This window comes from Chanos chanos, chromosome 10 (genome assembly GCF_902362185.1).
Source record: "Chanos chanos chromosome 10, fChaCha1.1, whole genome shotgun sequence".
In the NCBI taxonomy this organism is placed as follows: Eukaryota; Metazoa; Chordata; class Actinopteri; order Gonorynchiformes; family Chanidae; genus Chanos; species Chanos chanos.
In genome coordinates, this window is record NC_044504.1 from 6,223,834 (window position 1) to 6,247,127 (window position 23,294).

Sequence of the window (23,294 nt, forward strand, 5' to 3'; positions counted from 1 at the left end):
AATCAGTTGATAAACCCCCTAATGAAAGCGTTCACTTTAACATTTGTTCTAATATATAAAGCGCGTACAAAGATGTGAATGCAAATCAGAGCAACCCCACCACATTGTTTGTACATCAATCAATGTTTATTTTAATAATGATTTGCATCGACATATTTTGTTGTTTCTTTATTTGTTTGCTTGTTTGTTTTTTAATATTATTTTTCAGTAACCTCTATTACACTATATCAATAAGAACAAAAGGTGATAGTATCCACTTAAACAAGACATTGACAATGTTGCCTTAACGGAGGGGAAAGAGAGCGATGGCTGGGACAAGGGGGCACGGCTAAACCCGCAGAACTCCATTCAGAATGCCACACACGGTACCAGCCTTTAGCAGGTACAAATGCTTTTACAGAGGAATATCCAAATAATTTTTTTTTCTTTTTGTCATGACTTCGATTTTGTCTTTTTTTTCTTTTTCACTGTTCTCCAGGTTGTACAGTACATTTATTTGTATAAAAACTGAGAGCGAATATATATAACACCCTGCCTATATCACCTTTGGGATTTTTCTCTCTGTCTTTGTGTGTATGTTTGACTTTAAAGCTGAGTTCACTCTGTCAATTCTTCTGTTCAAAAGAAATGTATCAAATGAAAAAAAATAAAGAAGGTGCAGTTGGAGAGAAGCGTAACTCTACCTCGGACAATGATTTTTGGCTCCTGTTTAAGCCGACTGCTCTTCTTGTGAATTTGGAGTGTGAACATTCTTTAAGAAAGACATAACCGTTTAAGGGTACTAATGTTGAAAACCTCAACACTAAACAATCAATTCAACCACAGCTCACTCATTCACTTTGTAATATTTCTAAACAGACACTGTTTTCAACCGAAATAACATCAGCTCAAGACCAGAAACATAAGTAATACAAACTCCCACCTTTTTTCAAAAATTCCCATCATCACTGATGCAAAGACTGTGTATTAGTGTTTGTGCGCGTGTGTGTTTATTGTATTCATATTGACTTGCACTACATACACAACAATGTGTCCCCTTTTATATACAAAGCAGAGGAAGAAGAAGAAGAGGAAGAAGAAGAAGAAATAAAGAGGCCATAGCTCTGAATAATGAGAGAGAGAAGGGGAGCAAGGTGTGTTACAGCAAAGCACAAAGGTCAAAGGTCAACAGTTAGGGCAAGAGAGGTCAACCAGAACATGATTTCAGTTTCAAATACAATTCAGATATTTTTGCAATTATTATTTTTTTTTTTCCTTTTTTTTTTTTTTTGCAACATGTAACATCAATCCACATATGACTGTCACTGATTGCAGGGAGAATCCTGTTGTTTCACTTTTTTTTTTTTTTTTCATTTTAAACATACATCCTCACAGATGTTGAGATGTTTATAACAAATAGTGTTCAAAAAGAGGCTGCAACTCTGTTCTTGAATTCAAACAATTCCTAGGACACACAAACGAACTTGAACAACCATCAGACACTCCAACAGAAAATAAGAAAAAAAACCAACAACATTTGTTGTTGTTCAACATTACGATGTGAAAGTAGTGCCTCCTGTATACCGAAATATAAACACGTCACACACGCACAGTAACATGTATGGCATTACTCGGGGTACGGAAGGGGGGGGGGGGGGGGGGGTGTCTCATCCAGGCTGGATTGCTTTGGCAGAGAAAGAGAGGGTGTCTTAACATCAGCTTGGGTTCGATACGTCAACAAAACTCGCCAAACTCTTTTACACGAAACTGAAGGCAGCAGAAGACGAGTAAAGAGCTCCAGAAAAACAAACAAACCAAAAAAAAAAAAAAATCCAACAGATCAGTTTAAACTAAAAACATTTCATGTTCTGAAATTAAAACAATAGTAGTAATGAATTAAAAAAAAACAACATATCAGTGTACTTAAACAGACTTTCATCAACAGCCAGACTCTTGAGTGAGTTTGACTGACTAATCTCAACTACTGATTAGAGCTCATAATATCAAACACAGACAAAATTAGCTCATCGCTAGTTTACAGTAAAGATACTTCACCCATCTAGAATATGGCACAGATTTTTATTACATTACGCTCACGTGTCGTCAACACACTCGTCTAAGACCTCACAGATTTACACTTACGGCGTTTTTGGCCAACACATCTCACTCATTCTTCCAGAAACATCCACTTCATAATCGTTCTTTTTTCTAGTAGGAGGTGAAGTAAATCTTTCTCTTTTTTTTGTTTTTTTTTTTTGTTTTTGTTTTTGCAAATGTCATTTTTCATTTGTTAGCAGCCAACATATTTTCTTTATTCCATTTGTAAACACTGGGTAGTGCCACAGTAAAGCGTTTGGAGGTGATTTGCAACAGACAGGTGTAATGGTGTGTGACTCTCGTTAGTGGGTGCACTCTAGCCCAACTGTAGTTTATGTATTCTTTCTAAAGGCATTATGGGTTTTGTAGTTTCAAATATGGTCAGGGATCGAATCTAATGATGGTAAATTAAATTTCATGGTAGCTGTAGTCCTATGTGAAAACGGAGTAATGCTCTAATATGATATGTCACTAAAAGAAACAGAATGGAATGGAGGAACAATAATAATAAAAAAAAACAAAAACAATATTTTGGCCTTATAGCAATGCAGGTATACATTTTTCTTTTTATATATATTTTTTGCTATTTCAAAAAATAGAAAGTTTTTTGTCATCGTTTCTGTTATTGGCTTATATTATTAAATAAAAGTTTACTTTTTTTTTCATTTCCTTTCTCTTTAAAGTATCATGCTTCTTTTTAATATGGCAGTTTCATGATTTTTATAGGTCATCCATTTTGTTTCATGCAGTCTTGTTGGTTTCTCAGCTCTCCGAGTATCTACACAGAATGAGCCAATTCACTCCTTGTGAGGAGATTCCACCCCCTGTACACAAAGATGGTCTGATCCACAACTCAAGACAGGGGATTCCACCCCCCCCTCATCTTCTTTGCTAATGGTACATGTCCATCATAGCATAGTCCGGCCTCAGCCTGTTGAACCAGTCTAACTTAGACATAGTCCTGTACATGTAGGCTAAAGAGAGGATGACTAACACAAATGGTCTCTCCCTCTCTCTTTCTCTGTCTCTCTCTTTCTCTGCCTGTCTCTCTCTCTCTTTCTCTCTTGTCGAAAGAGTAAAGGTCCATGTCCCAGAGTAGAGTCCCCTCTTGGCCGAGGGGAAGACCTAGCCTTCTTCTTAGGTTTCCTAAAACTGATACCACTTCTTGTCTTTGCATTTCAGCATCAGCTGTGGAGGGAAAAAAAAAAGACAGGAAGCAGAATTACTGGAATGCGTGAGGAGAGAACGATATGTCTTATTCCACAGTAGCCCACACTCAGTCTTACTTCACCCCCGCTCATCTCTCTTATCTTTTCCTCTCTTTTATTAAGCTCCTCTCTCTGTTTCCTGCTCCTCTTTCTCCTCCGTACCTCGTGAGCGTGTTTGGAGAAGGTCTCAGCGCTGGCCATCATGAGGGCGGTCCTCTCCTCCAGTTCCCCCAGTCTCTGTCCTCTCTCGTCCAGGGCAATGCGAGCGCGGGCCAGGTCACCGACCGCACCCCCCGCTGCTGCCTTCATGCCCTCCATCCCGGCCTGCCCGGGGATGTGCTGTGCCAGGCTGCGAGACGCCTTACCCGCCGCTGCCTCCCCGACTGCACGGACAGAGAAGGAGAAATGACTGTGATAGTGACTGTATAGCAGAGGTTAAAACAACGTTTACTGCAGTGTGATGGCTCATGCTGGACCTGCTGGACCTCTACACACACACTGCTACACACACACACACACACACACATGTGCACACACACACACGCACACGCACACACACACACACGCACGCACGTACACACACACACACACACACACACACACACACACAGAAACACACACACACACACGCACACACACACACACGCACGCACGCACGCACGCACGCACACACACACACACACACACACACACGCGCGCGCACACACACACACACACACACACACACACACAAACACAAACACACACACAAACACACACACACACACACACGGGACTGATATATAAGCACACTCACACAGCTCCTCACGATCGAAGGTCTGGGTGTTTCCCCCGAAGAAGCCCTTCAGAAAGCCTCTGTTCTGAGCCTCAGGAGTCTCTATAGGTGTAAAGAGCTCACCCAGCATTTCCTGTAATCAATCAACCAATCAACCAATCAATCAATCAGTCAGTCAGTCAGCCAGTCAGTCAATCAATCAAGTTATTTTATGTGGCAATGACTTTGAAAGCAGTCAGAGTGCACTCATATATCTGTCCACCAAGTGGCAGTGTAATGCCATTCTACAGTTTAACGGGAGCCATGCCTTTATAATGTTCATCAAGAATGAGTTTAGAGTGTGTTTATTATTTGAAACATGAGCTAAAATGTACTGTACATATTCTTGTGTGTTTGCACAAGCATCTGTCTGTGTGTATCTGTTTGTGTGTGTGTCTATGTCCATGAGCTCGTGTGTGTGTGTGTGTGTGTGTATATATATATACATATATATATATATATATATATACACACACACATACAAGGTGTGGCTATTGAATAACGAGACTGGGCTTATGTGAGTCGAACCACAGCATGCATGCCCAAACAACGTGGTATACACTGACCCCTGAAAAACCATAAACAACCCCTGAAATTTCCAATCCACTTACATCTTCAGTTTGCTGTTATGCATTGCCTGAGGTAGACATTTTTCTGACATGTTGTTAAAACCGTCAGTTCAAAAATCGAGCAACACATCAATTTGGAGTTTTTGGCGAAACTGAACAAAATGGCTACCGAATCTTTTCGTATGCTAGCTGAAGTTTACGGGGAAGAATGCACGTCACATACGCGTGTGCTCGAGCGGCAGAGGAGATCTTGTGAAGGCCGAGAGGATGTCGAAGATGATGAACGTTGTAGACGGCCATGCACATTAAGAACCGGCGTTCGAAATTAACAAATCATTCAAAATGATCGACAACTCATCCGCATCAGAATGATTTCAGAAATGGTCTCCATCGACAAAGAGACTGTTATTAAACAGTCATTATTACAGTTATTAAAGTGTTATTAAACAATCGTTACAATTGAATTACTTTATTAGTCTCATGAGTTAACAGCCACACTTTGTATATGTGTGTGCGTGTGTGTGTGTGTGCGTGTGTGTGTGTGTGCGTGTATGTGTGTGCGTGTGTGTGTGTGTGTGTATGCATCACAGGAGAGAAAGACAGTGGCTCGACTCACGGCAGCTCAAAGAACCAATGACAAGCGTGACATTTCACTTCAATGACTGCTATCAGCAGCACACCTCAAAACCACAGCCATCTTCACAAATACACACAGACACACAAATGGACACACACACAAACACACACACACGCTTACACAGACACACACCTTTGTACAAAAACACTCACTCATACAAATGCTCACACACACGTAGGAACAAGCACAAACCTGGCCGCACACATAAACATACAAATACCGGCACACACATATGGTACCATAACAGCTTCTATGGCCTTTATAACCACTCCTTTCTAAGGCGTTACACCTTTAAAATACCCAGCCAAGGAAACAGACTTTTGTATGTTGTGGTTCTGTGTTCTGAGTTCTGTGGTTACTGGATATCGGGACAGGAGCACCTTCTACTAAACAGAACTCCAAATGACCACAGACATCACTACAGAGCGGGACACCAACCTCGGCCTATAAAAAGTGTTTCCTGTCACCAAAGTCTACATAGGACCTTAATGATCCTTTTCAATATGCTCATCACCATTCTTCTCCAGTCAGAAAATGGAGGTGACTGTCCTCTCATCTTAGCTCGAGAAACCTAAGACTGCTCCCCGTCACCAGACAGAGCAGACAGAAATGATCTCATTTTCCTCAACTTGACTGGTGTGTTTGGAGTAATTTAGCTCCTCTACACATTCTGACAACAGTTAGAGAAAAACCATTCATCACTAAAGACTATTTTCATTGCTCCCTGTACAACAAAGATTTATTCCATTGCTCTTGTGTCATTTTGATATCATTATTGGTCTGAGTCATAATATGTGGAACCAGGTTGCACATGTTAGGTTGACAGGTTGATGGATGGACAGATTTTTCTGGTTATCATTGATTCATTGTATCGTGTAAATTGCGTCCGTCACCTTCTCTCTGATATCGGGAACCATAACAGGACGGCACAAATTATGTTATAAAGTAAAGATGATAAATTGTTGTTGTTGCCAGTCAAAACTATAACATTTACAAACTGTTGTTATTGTCGACGAATCGGTCATAAACCAGGAGTGAACCCTGGATGACCTGAAGGGGCGTGTCTTGTGCTCCAGGATGACTGGTGGGTGAGGTGAGTGAATTTAAGAATCTCGTGTTTAGGAAAGGGAAAGTGAACAGCAGGGAGAGCTGGAGGAGACAGGCTACAGATAGTCTCAGAAGAGCCAATTAAGAAGTCTGAAGAAGCACCTTGACGACACATTGAAAGATACGGGGAGGGAGAAGAGAGGTGCTGGAGGGAAAAAAAAAGGAAAAGAGGAAAAAAGAGGAGCAGAATGGAGAGAAGGTGAAAAAAAAGTGGCTGTCCCAGGAAATGCAAGGCGTGGAGTTGCAAACATGGGGTTCTACTCTCTTATTCCTTCCTGGTTTACTACCTCTTAACAGCCTCTGCAGAAACAATGGAAAGAAATACAAATGGTCTATAATGGCCGAGAGTCCAAAGCAGCTACAGAGCCCTAAATCCTCACAGGCACTGAACAACTCAAGACCGTCCAGGAGAGATGTCCATGGAGGTAGGAAAGGCTCGGCCACAGCCGCAGTTAAAGAAATTCCAAAATGACATTCTGCGTGGAGAATAGCTGCAAGATACTTGGAAATTGGGTGCACAGAAAGGCCAAGCTAGAGGAGAAAGAAGAGGAGATTAGGTGCTGTCAGAAATCTGTCGCGTGGTAGAAGAGGGCAGGTTTGCTTAGCGGCGGGGATGCACCGGCGAGGCAGGTGGACGCGGTCGGAAGCGGAGAAAGGGAAGAGGATCACGCTATAGCTGACGTGCGGGTCCTTGGAAGCCAGGAGAAAATGATTCTTTCTCTCCCACAAACCTGGCCACCTGAGGAGCCAGGAGAAGACACGAGGTGCAGAAACCGTGGGAAGCCGGCCAAACTGCGACAAATTCAACCGACTGGCAGAGAAGGCAGCGACAGAGAGAAGGTGGAGATCACATTCTGACCTTAACGTCAGGTCATCAGGAGGAAACTTCACAGGAATCCCAAAATATTCCTCCTTTACTCAAATTTGTAAGAGCTATGGAAAATTCCCGTAACATTTAAGAGAACAATTTGGTAGAGATGGAGAGAGGATTCGCTAGATGAAAGAGCACCACAGGCATCAGTAACAGGTACATTAAAATCAGAATATCTATCATTATCACAAAAACAACCCCTTTCTACTGACACGTAATAGAAAATAAACAGCAGTAACGGTAAAAATGAATCATTGGCCTATCATACACAGATAAACACACACACTCATACACACACACACACACCTGTAGGTTGTCACACATCTCTTGGCTGTAGGTGATGCGCTGGATCTCAGTAGGGGAACTGAGGTATAGAGCCTGTCCTCCGTTTGTGAAACAGAAAGTTCGAGCGATTCGCATGTCTGTCAGCGGCAGGTAGTTCACATCCAACAGTGGCCTCAGGCTGGGTAGACTGTAGCGCACACACCACACACACACGCACACACACACGCACACACACACACACACACACACCAAAGCCAAAAAAAGACTTGCAGATCTCACTCATGGAAATAACTGTCGCAATTTGAAAATATTTTAGTATCACAGTAGGGTTGGTTCTATATACTTTTAGCGAGGCAAGAGGAAGACTGATGTTTAAATCAATGCATTTAAAAAAAAAAAAGTCGTCCACTGCTTAACAATGAGGTTGAAAAAGCTTTTCTAATTCCTCTGGAAAAACTCCAGTTTTAAAAGGACCTGCATGAATATGCAAATCTCCTTTTGGCTAAAGCAGAACACATTGTGATGGCTCAGTTTATTGATTAGACCTAAGGATGACATGCAGATTAAGGCCACTCCTGTACTTTCAGGATTAAGAATCAATAATCCCCCAGGGATTAAGGGTTTTTATGAGGGTTTTATAGGGACCACATAGGAGAAAAGATACAGTGACTAGAGATTTTTTTGATTTGGAAAGTATGCACTTCAGCAACTGGCAAAGCTACTTATTATGTGCAGCGATATACTTCCAAATGATATAAAACGACTTTATTGTTAATAGCGTGATTGACCAATTTGCCTGGTGGGAGAGAACATTGTTTGCAATCATGAAAACGTATTACATTGTTAAATGACTTGTTCATGTTAATAATCACAAAGTGCATACTTGTTACAGAAAACCTGGTGATAGCAGTCATAATAATAATAAAAAGAAAAACCTCTTTGCATTCCTTGTATGCTAGCAGATTAAACACTCAAATCACACTGCGAGTCAGAGGAAGGGAGCAAATTAGTTTGATCGGATACAGTAACGCCTGGTCAGCTTTAATATCTCGTTTAGAGAGAGACTGGAGAGAAATAAAAGCATGGAAAGGAACAAAATACCCCAAAAAAAAAAGATAATTAAACTAAATCAAACACGTGAACTGACCTGAGGGTCATGACGTGACCGTTGGCGCAGAAGCAGGCCAGGCAGACGCTGTTGCACACGCTCACCACGTCGGCGCGCAGGACGAAGGACGACTCGGTGATGTTGTGCACGTACAGGCGCGCCTGGGAGGGCATGAGGAAGACGGTGGCCTGCCGCTCGGAGCAGACGACGGCCAGGTGACCCTCGCCGCACGCTTCCTGGGAGGACAGGGGCGAGAAGTTGACCAGTTTCCTGCGCCGTTGTCGTTCCGGGTCTTCGGAAGCTTGGGGATCCCGCCAAACTTCGTGAGGGCTCTGAATGACGGCGCCCGAGCAGTCCAGGAAACCGAATCGCAGCACCGAGCCCTTCAGCGTTAAGACCGAACCTGTAGCGGTGTGTGTGTGTGTGTGTGTGTGTGTGTTTGTGAACAGTGAGGATATGGAGGACAAAGAAGAAGGAGAGAATATGACACAGACAAAACAATGAGAGAGGGAGAGAGAGAGAGAGAGAGAGAGAGAGAGGGAGAGAGAGAGGGGGAGAGAGAGAGAGGGTGAGCTGAATAACAACTGACAAATGTTCTCTGATCAACATAATAAAGATAAATGGTGTAAGTGATTTTCCTCTTTAATGCCTCAGTGACAAAGGAAGCCCTCACCCCCTCCATGACATCACCACTTAAAGAATCAGTGTCTTCCTGTCTTTTTCTTTTACCATGCATCCCTTATCAGTCTCTGCGTGGTCTTGATATCGTTCATTGATCTAGGCTTGTCCCTGGCCTTAATTTTGAATGAGTGCTAAAAGCACTGTGCAGAAGCTGCTCATTCCTATATTCTAAAAATACTCTGTATAATTGTTCCCTTCTTTGGACTGTTCTGGAATAAAGACAGAAGAGAAGAGGCAGGCGCTCTAAGGATAATTAAATAGAGGCTTTTCCTCATTTCACCGTTTGGTCACAGGAATACTATTAAAGTTATTAGGAACAGCAGAGCCAACACGTATTATTTAAATGCTCTGAGGCTTGTAGAATGTACCAGACAAATCACTAATGTTGTGTTTACTTGGTAATGTGGTATTACACTGACATAAAACTGTGATTTTCTTTACATGCTTTCCATTAAGATCTGTGCCATGTTCTGTTGCTCACAGGAAACAGATTTGTTTGTCCAGACTTCCCTCAAGCCTGGGTTAAGGGAGGCCTGACTCACCAGTGGGCGCTATGGTTACGGGCTCCTCTAGGCGCTCCTGGTCGTCTGTAGGGATGGACATGGGTATAAGTAGCACCAGGCCAAGGCTGGTGCCTACCCACAGACAGGGCGTCGGCAACGCGTCCGACTTACGGCCGTACGATTCTCCGAACTGCAGCGTGGTCACCGCCTCCTTTGTGTCACGGTCGATACTGGACACGCTGGAACTCCGCGAACGACTAAACGAGTTCTCCCGACTTTCTGCAAAGCCGCAGCGAGAGGGAGAGATAAGGACAGAGGGAGAGCTGATGAAGACCGTGGGTGCATGGGAGCAGAAAGCAGAATCAGGAGATAAATGAAAGAGGGATACAGATAGAAACGAGGAGAGTAGAAAACAGTGAAGAAAGAAAGAACAGAAATAGAAGAGGGAACTTTAACACCAGATTTAGAGACAGCCACAGTGCTGTGGAGTAGAGAAAATGAAAACATGTCCCTTTAAACGTACACTCAGACATAACATCCAATCACATCAGACAAAAGCAGAGTCACTCCCCATGTATGTTTACACTGAACAATCCGAATCAAGTGTTAAGTAAAACTCAGCCAACAACAGGAGAGACAAAGGAAAAGATACATAAGAACTAATGTCATTTTGTTCATTTCATCGACTTTTAAACACAGCGACTAAACAAATAACGTACAAACACATACATACTGTTAAAGTCGTAGTGCCATTCACTGTGGCCGTGTACGTACATTACAGAACACAAACACACAGACCCATAGGAGAAAGTACGTGAAACAAGCCCCAAACATGTTGAAACACTCATTCACATCCAGTCAGGGCTCCTTAGGAACCTTGCTGACCTGGACTTGCTTCCGTTTCAGATTCTACACTGCATATTGATGAGGCTGGACTCAGAAAAAAAGCAAAAAGCCATGCCCTGATCTACATTCACTCAATTATTTAGAGACAGTCTCTCTCTCTCTCTCTCTCTCTCTCTCTCTCTCACGCTCTCTCTCTCGATCGACTCCAGGGGAGATTGATAGTAGTTTAATTTCACAATAAGTTAACACATTAGGCTAAAGGTAATAAAACTCATTCTCACCGTCAAGGCACTTTTTTTTACAAATCTGAAAAGAGTTATTTCAAGGCTTTTTTTTTAATTTTTTTTTTTATCAACGTCACTTCCACACATATTCCACAATGTTAGATGCCTCAAACGGCCTTTCCAATTACAACTGAGAAACAAATTGGTGTGCCCGTAATTCTCAGCAAGGGAACGCACTCGATAAGGTTTTTGAGCAAAAAAAAAAATAGCAGCATAGATGAGGAAGTTATTATATAAAAACATGGACTGATTAAGATTCACCAGAGCCATAACTGTGAACGGAGAACATATGGATTGTGCTTCAGGCATTTAGTGTTAACTGTTAATAAGACAAAATGATGGTCTGAGGAAAATTCTGATGGGTGAATTACTGTCAGAAAGCAATAAATAATTGTCCACAGCTATAAATACATACTGACTGTGTTGACACCTTTATGGACTAAAGAAAAGCTCAATCCATCTGTGTGACATACAGATAGGTGACTATTTTATAAAAAACACATAGATATAAAATTATATATAAAAATAAAGGCACACTTGTTCAAAAAATGGATGACTTCCCCCATATGTCACAGAAGACAAGTGACATAATTAAACAGTAAAGCTACAGAACCACCAATAAACGGATATGCTTTCGCTACTGCTCTTAATAAGTGTCTCCTCTACAGCAAACACAGACTCAACACACACAATACATTCACAAGACAATCTCCGTCTGACCAGGCTGGGGATTTTAAAACGAGGATCAAATTATTTTATGAGACAACAGACCTTCCTACACAATCACAAACATACGTGACGTGTAATTACACACTCCAAGTACACCACACAAAACACAACAGCCTCTCCATTAGAGGACACGTGAAGCAATGTGAAACTATAATAAAAAATTATTAAGTGTGACATGAGACAGACCCTCACTGTGATGTTTCAATTTAGAATAAATTGTTAAAGGCATCGAATGTTGATTCTGCAGTCGTAACAGTCCGTGGGAGCAGATGGTGCTTGTGTGATTGTGGTTGAAACACTCGGGCACTCTGACATCTCCAGCTTAAAGTAGACAAGGGAGGACAAACTGGAACCCAGCACTGAGACAGACACAACCCCAAAGCCTTTTTATACTCAGACTCACAGACTCTTTTACACATAGACGACAGCCCTAAGACAAGCACAGAGTTTACACAGAATGCTGATGGTGCGGTGTCATGTTCAGCATGTGTGAAACTTTTTTTTTCTAAGCTTCCCCATCTTAGGATGAAGAGGAGGAGAAAGAGCAAGACAACAAATGTGTGTGTGATTTTTTTTTCTTCTAAACAGAGCATCTAGGGGGTGACAGGACGGGACGGAGCTCAAACAGGACGAAACAGAACCGGGACACCATGTGACGAGCGCCTCCAGGCCGTCGGGTCGTCCTTACCTCTCTCGCTCCACGTGTAGGCGGGGGGGTGGTGTTCATCATGAGAGTACATAGTGACGCCGTGTAACTGCTGCAACATGGCCCGCCGTGACGCGTAACCTACGCACGCCACACACACACACGACAGACAAACGACACACACACGACACCCCGACCCACATACACACACACACAAAACACCCCAACCCACACACACGATGCCCCAACACACGCACACACACACAACGACGGGCACGACCCAAACCAACCCCCCCCCCATTGTCACCCCCATCATACAGCATGTAAAACCCACAAAATACCAAAATACATTCCCAAAATTGCGCACACACACACACACACACACACACACACAATCACACACACATACACAACACCACAAAGAACAACAACGCATAACATAAAAAACACCACACGACCCCATAAAAGATCACTCAACAATGAGAGTCAGACACACATCACAAAAATAGAACACATACCAATAAATGCCACATAACAATCAACGCCCCCATCCATACACACACACACACACACACACACACACACACACACACATTACCAGCAAAACACAGAACACCCCGTCCCCCCATAGCAACATAAAAGACAACATAACACCCCAAAATCCCATCAAACACAACATCACAACCCATTACACAGCACAAAAACAGAGAGAAAGACAGAGAGAGAGAAAGAGAGAGAGAGAGAAATACAGAACTTTTCACATGCTGTCACAAACTTAAATGCCACAGAATTAGACAATAAATTCAAAAACACGGGCAGCCGAAATGCACATTCACGTGAGGGTTTCCAAAATTGTTGTTTCTTATCTTCAAAAAAAAAAAAAAAAAAAAAGGAACAGAAAAAACAAACAAACAAGTCATTCTATCCCCTGTACAAGTCATCCCATTTAATGCAACTGTTATATTACCCTTCTCCTCTGTGGCACTGTCACACCACTCTGGCTGTCTGAAACTAATCAACCCAAGGCAATAAAAGTCTGCGCTGTTCATTCCGCAGTGACGTGTACCTTTAGCGCTGGAGTTGGGCACTGTTAGGACAGTGTGGGTGGTTGTGTTTTTTTATTGCCGTATGTGTGTGTGTGTGTGTGTGTGTGTGTGTCTGTGTGTGTGTGTGTGACCAGAGTCACATCACAAGTACTATTCAGATAGGACGCAAGGACTCCATGGGAGTCAAGCAGAGAAATGTTGCAACAACACCACACACATGCACACACACACACACGCACACACACACACACACACACGCGCACACACACACACACACGCGCACACACACACACACACACACATACACACACACACACACACAGACTCATCGACACAAGATGGGGATATGACAGTGGCTCTCAGAGACAGCTCTATAACAAACAGAACCTACTTGACAGGACAACCTCAGCAGTATCCATCCACTCTGTCCCCTGTCCTCTCAGCGTGTGTCCCCGCATAATGAACCACACGTCTGAATATTTCATGATCACACAAGGGGAGACACTTTATTCCATCACCACGGAGACATGTCGCAATAGGGACCTATTTGTCGGGGAGTTAAATCTGTCAGTTCAGCTTTGAGCAACAGATTACATCACTCCATCCATAACCTTGTAATGCAGTGACACACAGAAGTCCCAAAGATGCAGATCAGTAGCTGACGGTTAATAGCCACAGGACTATGGAGTCTGGTCTAATGGTTTATAGTTGTGTTATTGAGTCTGGTCTAATGGTTTACAGTTGTGTTATTGAGTTTGGTCTAATTTTTTTCTAGTTGTGTTATTGAGTTTGGTCTAATGGTTTACAGTTGTGTTATAGAGTCTGGTCTAATGGTTTACAGTTGTGTTATAGAGTCTGGTCTAATGGTTTACAGTTGTGTTATTGAGTCTGGTCTAATGGTTTATAGTTGTGTTATTGAGTCTGGTCTAATGGTTTATAGTTGTGTTATTGAGTCTGGTCTAATGGTTTACAGTTGTGTTATTGAGTCTGGTCTAATGGTTTATAGTTGTGTTATTAAGTCTGGTCTAATGGTTTACAGTTGTGTTATTGAGTTTGGTCTAATGGTTTATAGTTGTGTTATTAAGTTTGGTCTAATGGTTTACAGTTGTGTTATAGAGTCTGGTCTAATGGTTTACAGTTGTGTTATAGAGTCTGGTCTAATGGTTTACAGTTGGAGAGCTAGAGAGTCTGGTCTAATGGTTTATAGTTGTGTTATTGAGTCTGGTCTAATGGTTTATAGTTGTAGTGCTATAGAGTCTGATCTAACATTATAAAGTTGTGTTTTTACAGAGTCTAGTCTAATGCAACTGGTCGCTATCATCCCAAAAGCAAACAGTTTTTTGACAGAGATCTGTTGCAGCTCAGAGCTGGGTGGGTCTCATATAAGGCTGTGGTGCTGTTATGATATGACGCTGTGATCAAACCCGGAATGACAGAATGATTGGCTCTGTATCCAAACTGCTGCTCCCTTATTGTGGAAACCCCAGGTGCTGCAGTAATAAAGCCTCTATTTAGCTGTTATGATATTGCTTCCACTTTTTCAGTTCATTCCATGGTTCAGTTCATTCTAGACGAGAAATAAGGATGGGATTCAATTTATATTTATTAAGACCACTGCTTCACTCGGATCTAATACTGTGTTGTGGATGACGCTGTGTGCAAAGCCTTCTTCTTTTTTTCTAAGTGCGTGTTTATGTGCATGTCCGTGTGTGTGTGTGTGTGTGTGTGTGTGTGTGTGTATGTGCTTCTCTCCAGACATGCTGTTTTGCTCTCTAGCTTCGTGAGTATGTTTGTGTGTGTGTGTGTGTGTGTGTGTGTGTATGTGCATGTTCAGGTGCGTGTGTGTGTGTGTGTGTGCGTGCACGTCCATCTGTCCAGTGATCTGTGGCCCTGCTCCTTTGCATGCCGTGTGTGTATGTGAGAGTATGTGTGTGTGTGTGTGTGTGTGTGTGTGTGTGTTTGTGTGGTAGACTATGTGTGCCTCTCCCCACTCTGTTGTTGTTTGTGCGATGCTGTTCGTCCCTATGTCCCGCCCTCCTGCAGCTCTCTCTTCCTGTTGCGTGCCTCATTAGCGTCGGCCTGGCTCCCCTCGCTGCTAATTGACCTTTAATTATCTCAGTGACCCTGCTGTGGCACCGCATGCCTGTTACCGCGGCGATAGGGACACACATGCCTCGCGCCGAGACCGGTGCTCCCGCGGGTCGTCTTCTCACGGACATACCAACTTTGGAGTGGCATAGTGCACCAAAAAAAAAAAAAAAAAAGGACACATTGGATGTCTCTCAGTGATTAAGGTCCATTTCACAGCAGTACATACAAGGGAGAAACTGTTACAGAATTCAAGACTCTCAGTGCAACGCTGAACTCAGGAAACACTAAAGGGAAAACAAACTGGACCAAGCTGTTTTGGAGAAGTATTCGGATTTTTCTTCATCTCAAATATATGTGGTCCTGAATTGTTCTGGATTGGGTTCTGTTCCTGCTGTCTCCCCCTTTTGGTCACCGCTCAGGTTTTTATGGTTGGATGACAATGAGAATTAAAGAAGTAACATGCATCGTACGGTAAATTTTTACATCTCTTTCTAACAAAAAGAGATGCACTGTAACTTTCTGCTCAACCAAGCAGCTTCCCGAACAACCAACCAACCTCATTACAACTCAATTTTTCAGACAGTTAAAATTACAGACGCCCCCCGCCCCCCACATACACTCTTTTCTCTCATTTCAGTTCAATTCATTAATCTCTCATTAGCATAATGTTTAGCTTAGGCTGTTTCCAAAGCAATTACCTTCTCTCCACTCACTCTTATCCTCTTTGTCTCTCTCTCTCCTCTTCTCTCTCTCCTTCTTGTTCTCTCTATCACACTTCTCATTTCAGAACCTCCTCTCAACCCTTCCTCCTACTCTTTATCAGTTTTTTTTTTTACCACACCTTTGTTTTTCTGCTTTTTTTTTTCTTTCTCTCAGCAGTTTATCCATGACAGAGAAGGGGTTTATGAGTTAAGGTCACTTGTGTGTCTTCGTGGTTGGGCCCAGCCTTGTGTGGCACTTTGGGTGATGAGGCAGGCTACATTAGCACGCTGCGCTAATGGTTTCTGACAGGACTGAATTTACTTCGGGGGGAGTTTCTGAGGACAGGGCAGGTTCAGCTCTCACTCAGAGGTTAAAAAAAAGCTGCTTTTGCTGATTAAGGGGGGAAACATGATTGGGTAAATGGGCTTTATTTCCACAGTTGTTTAGTTTTCCATGCCAGCTAATTTAGGTTCAAATTTGCAAAAACTGCCAAGTGTAATACAGCATTAGTCAATCTCTGTGGGCAAAGTATACACTTTTGGACAAATCACTGGATATGGTCTTAGCTCTACACATGGTGTACAGATGTGTTTCTGATCAATCGAAGTGCTAATACGGTCACTGATTTATGGAGCCTCCAGAGTGACAGAAAATGAACTGTGATTGGCAAAAGAAAAAAAAAGCACTTTTTTATCAACAACAACAACAACAAAAAGTCATCTGTTTGTCATGGTTTTGGAGCCACGGACAGATTGAATTCAATTTTTTGACTCTGTCACCTGTAGGGCTTCGAGCAGACCGCTGGCTCTGTTTCATATTTTTGCTCATAACTTTTTTCCCCTTCATTTAATAATCCACATTTTACCCTTGGTGTCTGATAGGGCAAAAGCAGTCATTGTGGCCTGACATCAGGTAAATCTGATAAGGACTCACATTGAGCTGAGTTACTGTTGAATGTTTACGATCGGCTTTGTTTGCCACGGCAAGGAGGGTGGCGCTAGCACATTAACAACAACAAAACGCCAATTGTTAGCGATTTCTATAATACTTTTCTAGTAAGCTAACAAGTAACGCTACCCCAGGTCATGCTAACAGGGAAAAAAAAAAGAGAAAAGGTTAAGCACAGTGCAAGTCATTGAGTGCTGCTCTGAAACACAATATCCGTTTTCTTTGTGATATGGCACAGACGATGATGTTTATCTCTAATGGGGGGGGGGGGGGGGGGGGGGGGGGGCTGGAGTGGGGGGGTGCTGTGGTGACAACAGACAACGCTAAAGGCCATTTAACATTTAGCATGAACTCCATGGCACTGTTTAATTCTGTTTACACAACTAAACATGTCCTACAGACTGTCCTTTACGTAAACAGGATTATAAAGCTCAACACACTTGTACTCGCTCGCTTGCGCAGACACACACACACACACACAGGTTCCCTGGCTATGGGCTGATATAAGATTAGAGGCAGAATGGGAAAGGTAGAGCTGGACTGTGTGATCGGTGTTGTCTCAGGGTGATCTCTGTGAGACAGCTGATATAAGTGGCAGGGGTTTATCACACACAAAAGATAAAGACACAGAGAGACATAGAGGCACAACAGTGCGTGCGTGTGTGTGTGTGTGTGTGTGTGTGTGTGTGTATGTGTGTGTGGGTTGGGGAGAACAGCACAGAACAGCAGGTATGGATCTCACACTTTACAAAGGCATACAGCTCAGACAACAGATGGCTCTCACTCACACACATTAAGACACACACACACACACACACACACACACACACTCACACAAGTGAAGTGTGTACAGCCATATAAATGACAACAGACACACAGCATTGCTGTGCTGACACAGAAGCACTTGTTGTTTTAGTTGTTATGTATTAAACAGGTTGAATATGATCAGATTTCATCACTGCATGGCGACACTGTGATCATTTCATAATTCTAAGGTAGTTTTAATTCTCTGTCGATTTTGGAGTGCATGCCTGAGTGAATTTAGTGCACTGTGTGTGTGTGTGTGTGTGTGTGTGTTTAAGTGCTAAAATTACTAAAAAGTTCATAAAAGTCTCGGGTTGAAAGCCTTGTTGATTTATATCATGTGCATGCACAGGAACAAGCATTAGAGAGAGCCCCGATCCTAGACTGACCTTATCCTTTCACTTTTCATCATTATGAACGTATAATTTGTCACTCACAGTATAAAATATGCTTTTTACACTCATCAGCAGTGTGATAACACACATTTAAATGCTTGAGTACAAATTGAAAATGATCATTTCAAAAGCAGCAGCGGTCAAGTTCAGCCTTGTGTTTCAAACAGCCGCACAATCTCAAAAATCAAAATGGACAAAAACAGTCAGTGGTTTCTGTGTTTCAAAGCAATGGGCGTAAAAGAAAAGCCGTCACTCAGTCGCTGTGTAATTGGACATAATTTCTTTTTTAAAAAATATCTCACGAGCTTTAAAAATAAAGGAGTTTTTTATACCTAATTTGTAAACCTATTTGAATTTGCGAGCTTAAAAAAAAAAAAAAAAAAAGCAACAACAACACAGAAATCACAGACCGCTATGATCTTCATATTCAGCGTAAAAAAAAAAAAAAAAAGAGAGACGACAATTATAATAATAAGAAGAAGAAATTGGTGATTAGAAAAGGCACAGCTTCCTCTTTAGCACCACAGGGCTAATGAGTTATAGCAAGTCCATTTACAGCCACCAAATGTTCTAAATCGAAGAAATGAAGTCAAGCAACAACAAAACAAGATCCATAAAAAAGAACCAATAAAAAAGCCACCAAACCCCCCCCCCCCCCCCCCCCCCCCCCCCCCCCCCCCACCTCCACCCCCCCACCACACAAGCTTCACCGTCTTCCCCTCCCATCTTTTTAGGACATGCATGGAATATAAGGGGAGGTGAGAGGAGGAAAAGAGGGATTAAGGGAGAAGAGAGGAGAGGAAGGGAGGAAGACAGGCACACACCTTCCGTGAGGGAGGACACAGGCAAAGAGACCTCCATGCATGCTGCGGACTGGGCCTTTCGGAAGGGCGGTCGGCCGGGCCCCCTGCGACCCAGGCGTGGCCCCTCGGGGCCCCCAGGGACCCGGGGTCTCCCCGCTGCGCAGGGCTGGGAGGTGGGACTAGTGCAATGTCCATTCACATGATCTGCAACAACGGCAAAGCATTAGCAAGACCTGAAAAAAACCCAACAGGAAGAGGTGGACACTGAGAAAAAAAAAAAAGAAAGGAAAAGAAAAGAAAAGAGGAATAAAGGAAAACAAGGAGAGCTGAAAAGGTGAAGGTAAGAAAGCAAAAGAAAGGAGAGAGAGAGAGAGAGAGAGAGAGAGAGAGAGAGAGGTAAAGAGAGACTGAATGAAACAATATGTGGAGAGTAAGAGACAGAGAAACAGAGTGATTAATGAGAGAGATGAATAATAAAACACAAAAGAGTCAAGAAAAGGCAACCATGAAAAGAAGCAGCTTCATTCAGTCCAAGCCAAAGAGAAAAACAATAAAAAAAAAAAAGCAACACAATAAAGAAAATAAAGGAGAAAAAAAAAAAAACAACAACAGGTAATTGCAGAAAAATCATTCTGTCAGGCATTAAAACTCAGCTTTCTCATCCTCCATCTTTCCCTCTGTGTTCCACGACTTCAAAAAGCCAGATAAAAAAACCCCCTAAAAACCAGCACTGTTGAAGAAGAAACATAAAAGAAAAAGAAAAAGTAAAACACAGAACACTTTCTATGTGATGAAAGCCAATAGCGATGCAGGCCCTGTAGAGGCCTCTCATCTTCAGTAGACCATCAGCAGATCCATCAGCACTAGACATTCCTGAGATATATCAGTATCAGCTTCTCACATGCACACCTCTGCTTTGGCACTGGACGTTTGGGCGTTTGGATGGTCTATCCAATAAACTAATATACTAATATTGACTTAAACAGCATCCTATTTTGAGTCTCACTGTAAATCACTGTTAAAATAAAAATCAATCAATCAATCAATAAATGAATGAATAATCATCTAATTTCACAAAACTGTCTTCATGCCCCTATCTGCGTATCTAGAAACAGTAGGCCCTCAGATAATTTGTCTTTGGGAAAGTCTGCCTCTGTCTGTCTCCCTCATGATGCAAGACATCAATGTTTTTAGTCTGTGGAAATACTGGTTCTTTTCCCTCTCTGTAACAGGGTAAAGTCCGGCTGCTTCTGTGATGTGATGATTCTTAAAGAAGGCTTTGAATCTGATATTAGTCTGGTATTGGATTGTTCTGAGGTCCTGTGCTTCGGGGTGAAGTTTTTTTTGGTAGTTAGCGGTAACAGAGGATGAGAAAGCTGATGGTGCTACCCAGTCCGCCACCATTAATGAACCCGTTTCCCCAAAGCCAGTGCCAGGGCTGTGGACCACGGTCTTAGGGTATGTATATTTATATATCCTCTGAGGAGAACTGAGGACAGCCCTGGCACATCCCAGAGGAAACTGGTCTACAGCAGGGTTACATAACAGTGTAACCAAAAGTGACCACAGACACAGACACACAGAAACACACACACACACACACGCACACACACACACACACACACACACACATTCTCTCTCTCTCTCTCTCTCTCTCTCTCTCTCTCTCTCTCTCTCTCTCTCTCTCTCTCCCCAATCAATATGTTGTCATAGAAACAAAGATAAAACAAACAAGTAGTTCTCTTCACTTTGTGTTCGTATCATAATAGCCTCCAAAACCAAATCCATTACACTTTGAAATGTTTTTTTAATCTTTATCTTAATAAAGACCTACATCTTAGTTTTTTTTAATTCCTTTTTTCATTTCATTGCTTCTAATCTTAATGCTGATGCAACACGTTAAAATCCATAATGAACCATCAACAAGAACTGTCCGTTGAAAAGGGAAAAACCAACAGTAAACTCACAGAGTAAAATAATCCCACCCCCCACCCCACCCAACCCACTGTGTCTGCACAGCTGAACCTGTTGAAGGAAAGGTATGGTTGCTTTACATGATGTATTCATAGCAAGGCACATACAAATCATCTCATGACAAAAAAAATGTCTCAACAGTAGGTATGTTAGACAAGGCTTAAGCATGAAATATAATTGTGGACTGAGAGAGAGAGAGAGAGAGAGAGAGAGATCTTTTGATGTTTTCAGGGAAAAGATAAAAGAATGGTCCAATTACAAGGAAGCAAAACCATTTGCAGACAGAGAGTTGTCCAATCATGTTAGAGCATGAAGATTCAGAGTTAAAGGATGGCCCAATCACAATGAAGCAAGGCTTTCTTTAGTTGAAAGAATGATCCAGTAAGGTTAGAGCATGGCTAGTCAAGAGGTATAGAATGGTCCAGTCAGAATGGAGCAAGGCCATTTGAAGGTAAAGAGTGAGCCAATCGCGATAGAGCGAGATTTCAGAGTGACGCCCTTGTCAACCAGAAATGAGTATGGAGGTACAAAATCACCTTTGAAAACACTTGCAAAATGTGCACTGAACAAACATCTACAAACCCAAATGAAAACGTTTCATAGACCAAAACACAGATGCATCACAAGCCCAGGTTTTATTTAAAAGTTCATTGACTTGTCAAGTGAGAGAAGAAAATGAGAGAAAATGAGAGAAAAGATGCGCTGAACAGGAAACAGATGAAGAAAGAAAGAAAGAAAATTCCTTCATTCTAAACAGGCATAAGAGGATGAAAAAGAGAAAATTGAATGAGTTAAAGGAAAGAAAAAAAGGAAAACAGAACTGCTCGCTTTCGCCTACCGTACCAAGATCAGTCTTAAGATCTGTGGGCAGACTTAACTTTCTGCCTGGTCCTTTGACTGAAACAAAAAGAAATAGGAAAGAAAGGGGCAGTTAATCCAGTAAAACAAAAACCAAACAAACAAAAAAAATGATATTAAACCAAAAGAAAAAAACAAATCAAAGACAACAAAAGATGCATAGGAAAAGAACCCGGAATCGTTAAATCAAAAAATAATGAAAACGATATTTTAAAATATATATACATATATATTTCGCATGCGATTATGAACATTTACATACACAGACACACACACACGCACATTCTTGGCAGGCACTATCGAGAAAAAAATAAAATAAAATAAGGCGTCTTCGTGTCTTTCAGGTTCACTTTGCCAGGCTACAAGAGATTCTCCTGCCACTCCGACACTCCACTTACACAAAGCAAAAAATCTGAGCAAAATGAACTTTTCAGAAATAGCAGGAAAAGTGCAGTATCTTTCTATAGCTTAATTTGGCTGAAATCACCAAAGAGAAATTACAGACTCAATTTTATTAGAATACATAGCATGTAGTCTCCTATTCACTGCTCTTCTTTGAGGAAGGTTTGACATTATTCAGTCTTTATGGCAGATTATTTTTGGATTAGATTTTTCAGTAAAAGTAGCAGAGGACAGTTAGAATTCCCTGTGGTCTGGACGTCGCCTTACACGACACAAAACGGTAGTCAGGAAACCCGTACTCAAACCGAGAAACACACACAAACACGCATGTACACATACGCACACATACACACGCGCACACACAGGCACACACACACACACACACACATAAACACAAGTGGAATTATAAAACATAAAACTAAAAAGGTCAACATTTTGCAAGCATTTTGCAGTAATACTGCAAAGGTCAAGACACACGTCGGTCCTGATAGTTGGAGATATGCAATGACACACACAGTATAGTGAAAATCTCAAAGACCCGCAGAATGGAAACCCATTCCGAATTCAGTTCATCATCTTTGGCCTTATTACACATCTATCATATATGTATATATATACACTATTATTTACCCACGGGTTTTGACCTCTTCTTCAGTGTTCATTATAGCAACAGTATGAGGAGAATACAGACCCTTTTCCCAATGTCTGTGCTCTCCTCATGCTGTTGCTATATATACATATATATGTGTGTGTGTGTGTGTGTGTGTGTGTGTGTGTGTGCTCAGTGCAGTACAGAGGATGTTTGGTGACTGTTTTAAAAGAAAGGTTTCCTGCCAAATCCTAAGTCAGTCCTAAGGTTGACTGAAGAGAATGGGGCAATCTGTGATGGATTCTGATTTTACATTAG

At 42.0% G+C, this 23,294-nt stretch overlaps 1 protein-coding gene across 2 annotated transcripts in view; it reads right to left on the bottom strand.

Annotated features, from left to right (window-relative positions):
* Positions 1-3,222: 3,222 nt before the first annotated feature.
* stxbp5l (syntaxin binding protein 5L) overlaps positions 3,223-23,294 on the bottom strand; it is a 126,015-nt gene continuing 105,943 nt past the window's right edge. For both annotated transcript variants that reach the window (XM_030786490.1, XM_030786489.1), the window contains 7 exons: positions 19,175-19,357; positions 9,899-10,138; positions 8,715-9,078; positions 7,589-7,754; positions 4,081-4,192; positions 3,447-3,667; positions 3,223-3,264 (listed from right to left, as the gene is read on the bottom strand). In XM_030786490.1, coding sequence (XP_030642350.1) covers positions 3,223-3,264; positions 3,447-3,667; positions 4,081-4,192; positions 7,589-7,754; positions 8,715-9,078; positions 9,899-10,138; positions 19,175-19,357 — 1,328 coding nt within the window. The remainder of the gene's footprint in view (positions 3,265-3,446; positions 3,668-4,080; positions 4,193-7,588; positions 7,755-8,714; positions 9,079-9,898; positions 10,139-19,174; positions 19,358-23,294) is intronic.